General features: G+C 53.7%; 2 protein-coding genes across 4 annotated transcripts in view; one reads left to right on the forward strand and one right to left on the reverse strand.

The window, feature by feature from the left end:
* The window catches only part of XNDC1N (XRCC1 N-terminal domain containing 1, N-terminal like), a gene marked incomplete at its 5' end in the record, with an annotated part of 40,773 nt that extends 35,270 nt beyond the window's left edge, over nucleotides 1-5,503 (forward strand). Inside the window, 5 exon segments of the mRNA XM_059929490.1 lie at nucleotides 457-646; nucleotides 1,209-1,336; nucleotides 1,459-1,537; nucleotides 4,081-4,210; nucleotides 5,112-5,503. Of these exon segments, the coding sequence (XP_059785473.1) occupies nucleotides 457-646; nucleotides 1,209-1,336; nucleotides 1,459-1,537; nucleotides 4,081-4,210; nucleotides 5,112-5,503 (919 nt within the window).
* Nucleotides 5,504-6,115: 612 nt separating this feature from the next.
* ART5 (ADP-ribosyltransferase 5) lies at nucleotides 6,116-9,534 on the reverse strand. Of its 3 annotated transcripts, none has more exons than XM_059929492.1 (5): nucleotides 9,323-9,534; nucleotides 8,894-9,051; nucleotides 7,188-7,917; nucleotides 6,569-6,601; nucleotides 6,116-6,480 (listed from the first exon to the last, which is right to left on the reverse strand). In XM_059929492.1, exons 2-5 carry the CDS (start codon nucleotides 8,972-8,974, stop codon nucleotides 6,407-6,409), a joined length of 918 nt encoding a protein of 305 aa, XP_059785475.1. In that variant the 5' UTR covers nucleotides 8,975-9,051; nucleotides 9,323-9,534; the 3' UTR covers nucleotides 6,116-6,406. The 3 variants fall into 3 exon arrangements, with proteins under 3 accessions (XP_059785475.1, XP_059785474.1, XP_059785476.1); XM_059929491.1 differs by having other exon boundaries at nucleotides 6,116-6,483; XM_059929493.1 differs by lacking the exon at nucleotides 6,569-6,601 and having other exon boundaries at nucleotides 6,116-6,483.
* Nucleotides 9,535-9,557: the final 23 nt, after the last annotated feature.

Here is a 9,557-nt window from a genome sequence, read left to right on the forward strand (position 1 = left end):
TCCGCTACCTTGGGCACACTTCACATCTCCTTCCCTTCCCCCTGGTTGATTCCCACAACCTTCAGAGCTCAGCCTGAATGTTTTTCAAGCAAGTTTTCCCCAGCTCCCAGACTAGGCCATAACATCCTGTGCTGCCGTGTCATAGCACTTGCCACAATTTAGGAATGTTTGTAGAGTTAGTGTCCATCTTGCCCCCGATCCCCACCCAGAACATACCGTCCTTGAAGACACGGACTGGGCTTGTCTTGTTCACGGCTATATCCTTAGCACCTGTTCCTGGCACTGCTATATGCTCAGTAAATTCTGGCGGGAGATCAGAAATGACAAGTGGTCCAACGGGCTTTGTGGAAGCACAGCGCCTTTGCCTGGGTCCTGAGGGTGAGGAGGAGTGGGTCTGGGTGGCGTTCTGGCTCATCTCCCACCCCTCACATCCTACTCTTCGGCCCCCCATGCCAGTTTCAACGAGACCTTCCAGTTTCTGTTCTGGACCATGTTTGGCATGGAGGAGCACAGTGTGGTTGACATGCCCCAGTTTCTGGCGCCGGAATTTGTGGGCCGGGCCCTCTACGGTATCTTTACCATCGTCACGGTCATTGTGCTGCTCAACATGCTCATTGCCATGATCGCCAACTCCTTCCAGAAGATTGTGCGTGAACTGAGGGTGGCTCAGGCCAGAGGGAAGAAGAGAGAAAGGAATGGAGAGGAATAGGATGCAAGGAGTGGAGACATTTGGGTTCCTGCTCTGCCTCCACTACTGCCTTGTTTTGTGACTGGGGACAAGTTTTCCTCTCTAGGCCTCATTTTCCTCATCTGTAGATTGAGGGTCTTAATGATGTTATTATTTTCTCCAGATACAAGTCTAGTGCTCTTTCCACCTTATGGTGGGGAGGAAGGATGTGTTGTGGAAAAGTAGGTGGGACCGTGAGAAGGGAGAGGGAAGGAGATGGATGGGTTAGGGTTTGTGGCTGGAGAATAGGCTGGACGGAACTGGATGTCAGAAGCATGAAAGATGGTGGGGAGGAAGAGGGGAAGGGGGGTACAGGCAGGGGAAATGTGGGTGATAGGTGGAGGTGCAGATAAGAATGGGGAGAAGAAAGAGGTTGGAGAAGAAGAGACATGAGGGCTGGGGGGAAATGGGGCAGACTGAGTGGGCAGGAGGGCTAGGCACCAAAGTGGTCCTTGTAGAGCCCCTGCCTCCTGGGCCCCAGGACGCTGCTGACGTGGAGTGGAAGTTTGCTTGCTCCAAGCTCTACCTGTCCTACTTCCGAGAGGGCCTGACACTGTCCGTGCCCTTCAACATCCTGCCCTCCCCCAAGGCTACCTTCTATCTTCTCAGGTGATAACCTCAGAGCTCTCACTCCCAACCCCCCAGCACTCAGCACCCCTACCCCAGCTCCTGCCCCAGTAGCCTAGACCCTGTCCTCTAACTAACCCCTTCCCTCCATCTCAGTTTCTCAGGAGAATTTTCCTTTTCATTTGCTGTTGCTGCTCCTGCTGCAAAACCAAGAAGCCAGACTCTCCCCCAATCCCCACCTTTGTGAGTATCTCCTCTGCCTGCTATGGGTCTTCCTCACACCGGGTCTTCAGCTGTATTGCCTATACCATCCATTTGTCTGAACACCCCTGGCTTGTCTGTCTTTCCTGGTCTGTCTCCCAGAAAGCCTGCTCCCAATTCCTGCTCTCTCGTATGGCTTGCCTTTCCCTCTTCCTGGCTCTGGCCATTTCCTAAATTTCCAATCCTGTGTCACCCAGCTCGAACAGAAGTTCATGCCACCCTCCTCCCAAGCCGCCAATACCCCATAAGCTTTAGGCAAAACTTTTTGCCCTAAACAGGGTCAAGATATCGTTGAACGTTTTTCAAAGTAACGTGTTAAGCCAAGGGAAGAATGCCCCACAAACTGGAAATTAGAAGGTGGCTGAGGCCTGAGAGAGGAGGGCGGGCCTCCAAGGCACTAACTTACCTCTCATTATCTGCTCCCTAACTCAGTCTGGCTTGGCATGGGACCCCCTGCTAATTCAGATAGCATTACTGCCAGGTCTGTAGGGGGTCCTATCTGTTCCCCTTAAAACATGTTACCTGAGGGTCTCTCTAAGACAGGGCCTCCAGGTCAGCTCTGCGAGGCCACAGGCCAACTCTGAAGCTCTGAGGCCCCTGGATCCCCAGGTGAGGAAGGCCTTCCCTTATCTGATTGGTCAACAGTTTGTTTAACAAACACTTATCAAAGCACACCAATTCTGGAAATAAAGATATGCAGAACGGTGGTCCTTTGAGGTGCTGACAGTCTAGAGCATCAGAAGGAAATGGACTGTAAGTGTGCATGATGACAAACTTATGATAGAAAGAAGCACAGGGGGCTATTGGAGCAGAGAGGAGAGGCCCCAGACCCAGCCTCAGGAGTCAGGGAGCTTCCCAGAGACCTTGAGGGCAGAGTAGAATCCTGAAGGATAAACAGGAGGTTGATGGGCAGGTACGGTGGAGAAGGGAGTTCTAGGCACAGGAAATAGCATGTGCAAAAGCATGGAGAAAACATGACATTTACAAGAAACTAAATGCCAAAGGTTCCCAGTTCCCACCATCCTGGCTCCAGGCTATCCTGCATGGTACCTCTTACACCCTAATGGATCTCAAACTCCACATTCTGGAATTATCACCCTTTCCCCCTGACCACTTCCTGGCCCTGTCCAGGCTGCCAGGTGTTGTATATTTGCAGACCCCATGCCAGGGCTGCTTCCCCTCTAGGGTGCAACTCAGCATCTTCACCTGAAGTTGTATTCAATTCTCTGGGCCTGTGCTGGGAGTCACTGAGTCCTGATGGATCCCACTATAGCAGCCAGCTGGGGGTCTCCCCCACCCTCCACTGAACCCCCAATGAGGTCCCACCCCTCCTCCAGCTGCCCCCCACCTCACTAGCCTGCTCTTTGGTGACCCCATCAGGTGTCTCCTCCCACCTACCCTGCACCTTAGAAAATGGCTTTTCCAAAGCTTATTCCTTATTTCATACAAGAAACATGCTTTATATACTCTGCAGCTGAAAGGACCCATCATTCTCTCTCATGCTTCTGCTGTACCATCTCTGTCAATCCTGTCTCTCCTTTTAAAATATTTAAGAAAAGGCTTTGCTTTTTTACATTATAAAAGTAAATAGGCTAGGGACTTCCCTGGTGGTCCAGTGGTTAAGACTCTGCACTTCCACTGCAGAGGACGTCGTTTTGATCCCTGGCCAGGGAAGTAAGATCCCGCAGGCCACACGGTGAGGCCAAAAAATAGAAGAAAAAAAAAAAAAAAGTAAATAGGCTAACCATAAAATATTTAGAGAGCTAAATAAATACAGATAAATAAAAATAACTATTTCCTAAGCATTTAGAGATCCTCTACTCCATGCCAGGGAAGTACCAGCCTGGGAAGTAGGCATTATCACCATCTCCACTTTAAATCTGGAGACCTTCAGCCTGAAGAAGTTGAGTAGCTTGCTCGAGGCACACAGTGGCGAAGTGACCGAGCTGGGATTTGAGCCTGTCTTCTGAGTCCAGCACTTTGCCTACTTCACCTCTGCTCTCTCTCTCCTTTATCTGCCCCAGATGCCCGACTTGCCCTCCTGGTACTGTCCTGAGGCCTAAAACTGGACCCAGAACTAATCATTCTAATTTGCATGATGATTTCCATCTCATATGCATGAGCTGGTCCAAGGAGATGCCTCCCCACATCCCCTAGTCTCCCCTCTGCGGAATTTGAAGGACAGGGTTAACCTGCACTAACTCAACTCAAGAAAACCAAGGTTGGGTTGGTGGCAGGAGACAGCTCAACTCTGCCTTGCTCAGCATTTCTCTCCACCCACACTCTGCTTCTCCTCCTAACCCTCACCCACCTCCCACCCTGGTTCTCTTGCGCTCAGCCATTCCACCCCTTCTGGCCTCCATCCAGACTACCTTCCAGGTCTGCATGAGGGTCTAGATGTGTGGCCTTCAGGGATAGAAAAGTCTGCACAGACTTTGCCTCCACCTTTATTGCCTGGGGGAGGATGCAGTGACTAGAGAAAAGCTGGGGGTGAAGACTCTCGCCCTCCTGTCTTCCCATCCCAGTCCAATCCTGGGGCAGGGGCAGGGCCTGGGGAGGAAGAGCGTGGATCCTACTGGCTTCATGTCATCAAGGCTCTGGTACAGCGCTACATAGAGACTGCGCGGCGGGAGTTTGAGGAGACCCGTTGGAAAGGTTAGTTGCTCCCCTCCAGGCCTTCCCCATTCCTGTCCCTTGCTCAGCTGGAACACCCAGCCTCACACCCCTCCAACCAGCCTGCAGTTCTCTATGTGGCCCCCCTCCAACCCACCCTTGGAAGCCACAACCTGCCCAGATTGTGTGGGCCCTTGCACTCAATTACCCTTGTATCTGTTTAGACATTTATTACACTCACTTGATTTAATCCTTCATTCCCACCTTCATTCTTGTGTTCAGTTATTCTCTCATTCACTCCCTTACCCATTCACTCATTCACCCTATTCATCATTCAACCAGGGTTCATTCCTCTGTCCCCTCTGTTCCCAGCAGGGACACATAGGAAGCTTTCAGTCTGGTGAGGAAGAGAAACCATCTCACTAGGCAGAAAGTGCTTAGAAAAAGAGACACAAATTGCAGTGGGAGCCCAAAGAAGAGAAAGAGTCTATCATTTTGAGAGGCTCGTGGGAAGGTAGAAGGATAGAGTACCAGAAGCTGGAGAAAGAGGAGGTGGAATCAGAACTGGGCTCTGAGGGTGGTTATGAGCTGGACAGGTGTAGATGGGGAAGAAGGCAGAGGGGGCAGATGTACAAATCTCTACCCATTAGCAAATTTCCCATCCTTATGACTCCTGACCCCTTCTCTGGTCCATAAGACTTTCCTTCTTGGTATCTTCTAAACTCACCACCACCCCAGCCCTGCTGATGCATCTGCGCCTGACTCGGCCTGCCCACCTGACCCACATGCCATAAGCCAGTCCCTCACTTCCTCCAGTTCTCCTGCCTAGGACCCCCGGCATAAATGTCCCCTGGGGTTTTGCTGAGGGTAGAAGTGGTCCAGGGCAGGCTCATCTTCTGAGTTACCTCCCCATCACTACTGCCACGCCCCACCCTTCCCCAAGACCTGGGCAACAGACTGACAGAGCTGACCAAGACAGTATCTCGACTGCAAAGTGAGGTAGCCGGTGTGCAGCGGACTCTGGTGAAGGGAAGGCTGCGCCGGCCACCGGACGGTGCCAGCATCCTCTGTCGCTCCATCACCCAAGTGTGCAACAGCTTCCAGAACCTGGGCCCTCCCATCCCTGAGACCCCAGAGCTGACAGTGCCAGGGATTGTGGGGACCCAGGTGTCTTCAGAAACTGGGCTTCAGGACGCAGGCAGGGCCAGGACTCCAGCATCTGGAGAGTCTGGCCCCTCCTCCCCAGCTCACGTGCTAGGGCACAGGGAGCAAGAATTAGAGGGGCCTGGGGACGTGCCCCAGGAGGAAGACCTGGGAACCAAGGAGGGGTCCTGATGCAGTGGGAGGGTCCCGTCTTCTGTTGCTGAGTAGAACAGCCTAGATGGGTGAGGGTGGGGCTCAGTAGGAGCCCGTGCTGCTTTCCTTGCCTCAATAAAGCCTCTGTCTGGATGTCAGATGCCTCCAGAGTGTGTGAGAATCTCTGTCTCTTGATGTTTTGAGATCCCCAAGCCCAAAATGAACCCTTGTGGGAGCAGGGAAGAGAGAAATGGCTTGCTCTTGGGTCCCAGATATCTGGGGCTTAGGATCCTACTTTGAGTTCCTTCAATGTTTGGTGGAAAGGGTTCTGGACTAGGAGGTAAGGGTCCTGGTTTCAGCACTACCTCTCTGACCTTCAGCAAGTTGCTTCCTTCCTTGGCTCTGCATTCCTCATCTGACAAATGGCCTAGGAAGCCATCTGTCCCCCTTCCTGCCTTCAGGGCTGTTGTGAGGAACCTCTGTCTATTAAAGCGTCTGGGTTTGCAGGTTACAGTGTGTGACAAGGGTCTGCACTGATACCATGTCTAAAAGTGATCAAAAAGTCATTCTTTTTAGCCTCTCAGTCCCTGAGTCCCATATGGCCAGAGCAGGGCAGACGGTCTAGTCTCATGGAACAAACCAATCATGAAATTTGAGGTCACCACACTGCAACACTGTTTAATCCAGTGGCTGTCACAGCACTACCCTTGCTTGTCCCCTGGAGTCCCTACCACATAGCGGGGATCCCTCCACCCTACCATGGCCTCAGATCCTCCAACATCCTGGCCGGGGAGATGGCTGCAAGGTCTGGGTCCGAAACCATGTTCTGGCTTCTCCAGGCTCTTCAAAGCCTCCCATCTTCATATGGATGTCATCATTTCCCAGGACTCCTACGTGGCAGGCACTGAACTTTCAGAGCCCAGCTCCTAAGAGCTGGAACCCCTAAGAGGCCAAGGGCAGGGTCTTCCAGGAGAGCAGAGAGAAGGCCCCCTTGGAGAGTGAGTCGGCCTGTCCTCCTGCTGGAGAGAGAAGAAAAGGTGGTGAAGGGTCAGCAGGGCCAGGGGGAGTCAAAGCAGCTGAGGGAGGGGCAGGAGGGTGACTCACTTGGCACAGACTCACAGCTCGGCCTCTTCTTCGCTGCAACAGACAGCACAGTGAGGCCTCCATGCAGACAGACCCTCACACCCCAAACTTCCCTTCTCACCAGGCCCTGGCACGGCCATTCCCAGTCTCAATCTAGCTTTCCCTTGTGCTAAATACAAACTTCTGACTTCCCTTCCTCCTTCTTCTTCCAGGAGATCTTCCCAGATTGCCTTTCCATCCCTGCTACCATCCTGGCCCCACTCTGTCCCTGCCTCAGCACTTGGGAGTAGTGCATGTGTTACACTATTACGCCCAGGGCCTCCTGAGATCTGAAGCAGCACTCCTGTCACTTTCCTCTGCTTTTTGCCCCCCTTAACCAGGTTCTTTTGGTCTTTTAGACTGTACAGCAGAAGGAAACTTTCAAGGACCTTTATAGAATCATCTGAGAATATTCACAGATCCAGAAAACACTTATAGGGCCTTCTCTGAGCTGGCAAAACCTGAGTCACAGAGAAAAATAACTCCAGCTAACTTCTAGCCCTCAACTTCCCCATTAATCACGTGGGCCTCCTGAAGGCCCTGGGGACTGAAATAAACCAGGGACATCCTGCCAGTCCTGCTTCCCTCATGCATGGCTCACCACCCAGATAGGCGCAGTTAAAGTGGCTGCACATCTGATTATTGCTGGAGAGAGTCACCAGGTTCCGGGCTCCATCCTGGGAGAAACTGGTGACCAAGAAGACTTCATGCGGGGGGATCAGCACCTCACGCTCCTTGGGAAAGACAGACAGGGCCTGGATCGGGACCCCAAAGCAAGTCCTTATAGAGAAGAAGGTGGCATTACCAAATCTGCGGGCCACTGCCTCATCCAGGGAGCTGGAGGCAAACTGGCCTAAGCGGACAGAGCCCCCCAGCTCCTTGGGTTCAAATCGAATGGCGCCCATGCCTCGGAACACCACCTGCCCAGGTTCCCTGCTGCAGTCCCTACTGCCCCGCAGCAGCTGCAGGGCCCGGGTCAGGTAGAAATGCAGGGCCTTGAAGGGGAAGTGCTGCATGTAGAACTCCCTGGAGTCACCGCCTGTCCGCACAGCCTGGTTCAGCTCCCGGTATAAAGGGTTGGATGAGTTGGTGTAGACCATGACGGCGATTCCGTGCTGGGTTTTGAAGCCAGGAGGCAGGCTGAGCCCTGGCCACCTTTGCTCCCAGGCCTTCTGGGCTGTCTCCCAGGACTCCCGCAGCCTGGTATGGTTAGCCATCTCCTCCGCTAGCAGATGGACTGCCTTCTCCTCCATCTCCTCCGAGCAGCCCACATAGGCATCATCGAAGGTGTTTGGAGCCAGGCTCAGGTTCTGGATGGAAACATTCTGGGCCTATAGAGGTAAGGAAGAGAGGAGCCACACAGAAAAGGGTGTAAGCTCAGGGTACTGGGCAGAGATCCTGGTGGCAGATCAGTTCAGAAACACAGAATCTCATTTCTATGCCCAAATATCTGGGGTGTGAAATTTGGCAAGAGCTCAAGGGCTTAAATAACAGGCACTGGAGCCAGACAGACATGGGTTCAAATCCTGGCTTCTCCACCTACAGGCTATGAGATCTTGGGTGAGTCTCTTAACTTTTCTGGACCTCAGGTTCTCCACCTATAAACTGAGGATACTTCCAACCTCACAGGGTTATTGTAAGGATAGCATATAGATCCTCACTTGTGTACTAACTAAGAGGGGTCATTTATCATTAGAGAGGTTCCTGCACTCAGTGGGACGTGGGGCTGGAAGACTTCCAAGCACCGTTCTGGCTCTAAGACTCAGTATGCAGGTGACATACAAACGTACGGCCAGTCTCCAATTACCTGACCCCATCCCCATCCTCAGACTCTTTCCCCCTCACACAGGTGGCTAGACACCACAGCAAGTCACTGTCAGCTCTGAGACTCTGAGTCCTCTCCTGCTCTAGAAGCCCTCATCCTCAAACCTGGGGGTGGGGATTGGGAGGAGGTCAAGCCCTGGTCTGGGAGGGGCGGCGGGAGGGCAGTACACAGGTCGCCCAAAGGAGTTTGTTAGGCTGGGCCTGTGGTGGGAGATGGGAAGTGAGAGGAGAAGGATGCAGGCAATCCCAAGGGAGGACCATAGAAGGAAGGAGGATCACAGCAGGACTGGTGGGTGGAGGTCGGGTTCTGGGAGATGGAATGGGAAGTTGGGGCTCCCTATAGGGATGGAGGTTCCTGAGAGGAAGAGGATTAAGAGGAATGGCATCCTAGAGAAGCGTCCCTGCGAAGGCTCTTTGAGGAGTCAAGCCCCGGGTCCACCCCAACTGTTCCCTTTGTGGCAGCAAATGGTTCCCCCCAGTTACCTGCCAGGGGACGTAAATGCGCATGCCGCTGAGGGTGTGGATGCCAAGGCAGCTAAGGGCGATCAACAGAGCCACCAACATTATTCCTCTGGGAGACGTGGAGAATGAGATCCCGATGAGGGTGGGACCAGCGACGGTGGAGTCTTGGCTTCGATGGGCTGGGGGACAGAGAGTTGGAGAGTTTCTTCTACGGTGTGAGGGGTCCCTGGTCTGGGACTTGGCCCGGCGGGGCGCGGGCGGTGCCCAGAGCAGCCCTAAGTGTGTGGGCGGGGCTTGGATTTTATCCTCCACCCCAGCACAACCCCAGTCTCAGCTCCCCCACCTCCCAGCTGCCCGGGTGCTCAGCGCCTTCTCCTCGGGAATGATAAAGGGAGAGCGGTAATTTGGCTCCGCTTGGAGAAGGGAGGGGACTGGGGGCCGGGGACCCACCTGGAGGTGGCGGAGGCGGAGAGCGGGAAGGAGCACTGAATGTTCCGGGCGGCGGGGACTGAAGTCTGCGGGGGCGCCGCGCTGCCCCCTGTCCCCGGAGTCCCGCGGATCAACGAAGTCCCGCGGCTAATTATAGACCCACTGGCGGTAACCCGACATCTCTCTTCCCCAACGACAAACACTGGGGTTCGGGGGCGGGGCTGAGGGCCGTACTTAACTCTTCTTCCCAAGGACT

The sequence above is a fragment of the Balaenoptera ricei genome, chromosome 8, assembly GCF_028023285.1.
Source record: "Balaenoptera ricei isolate mBalRic1 chromosome 8, mBalRic1.hap2, whole genome shotgun sequence".
Lineage (NCBI taxonomy): Eukaryota > Metazoa > Chordata > Mammalia > Artiodactyla > Balaenopteridae > Balaenoptera > Balaenoptera ricei.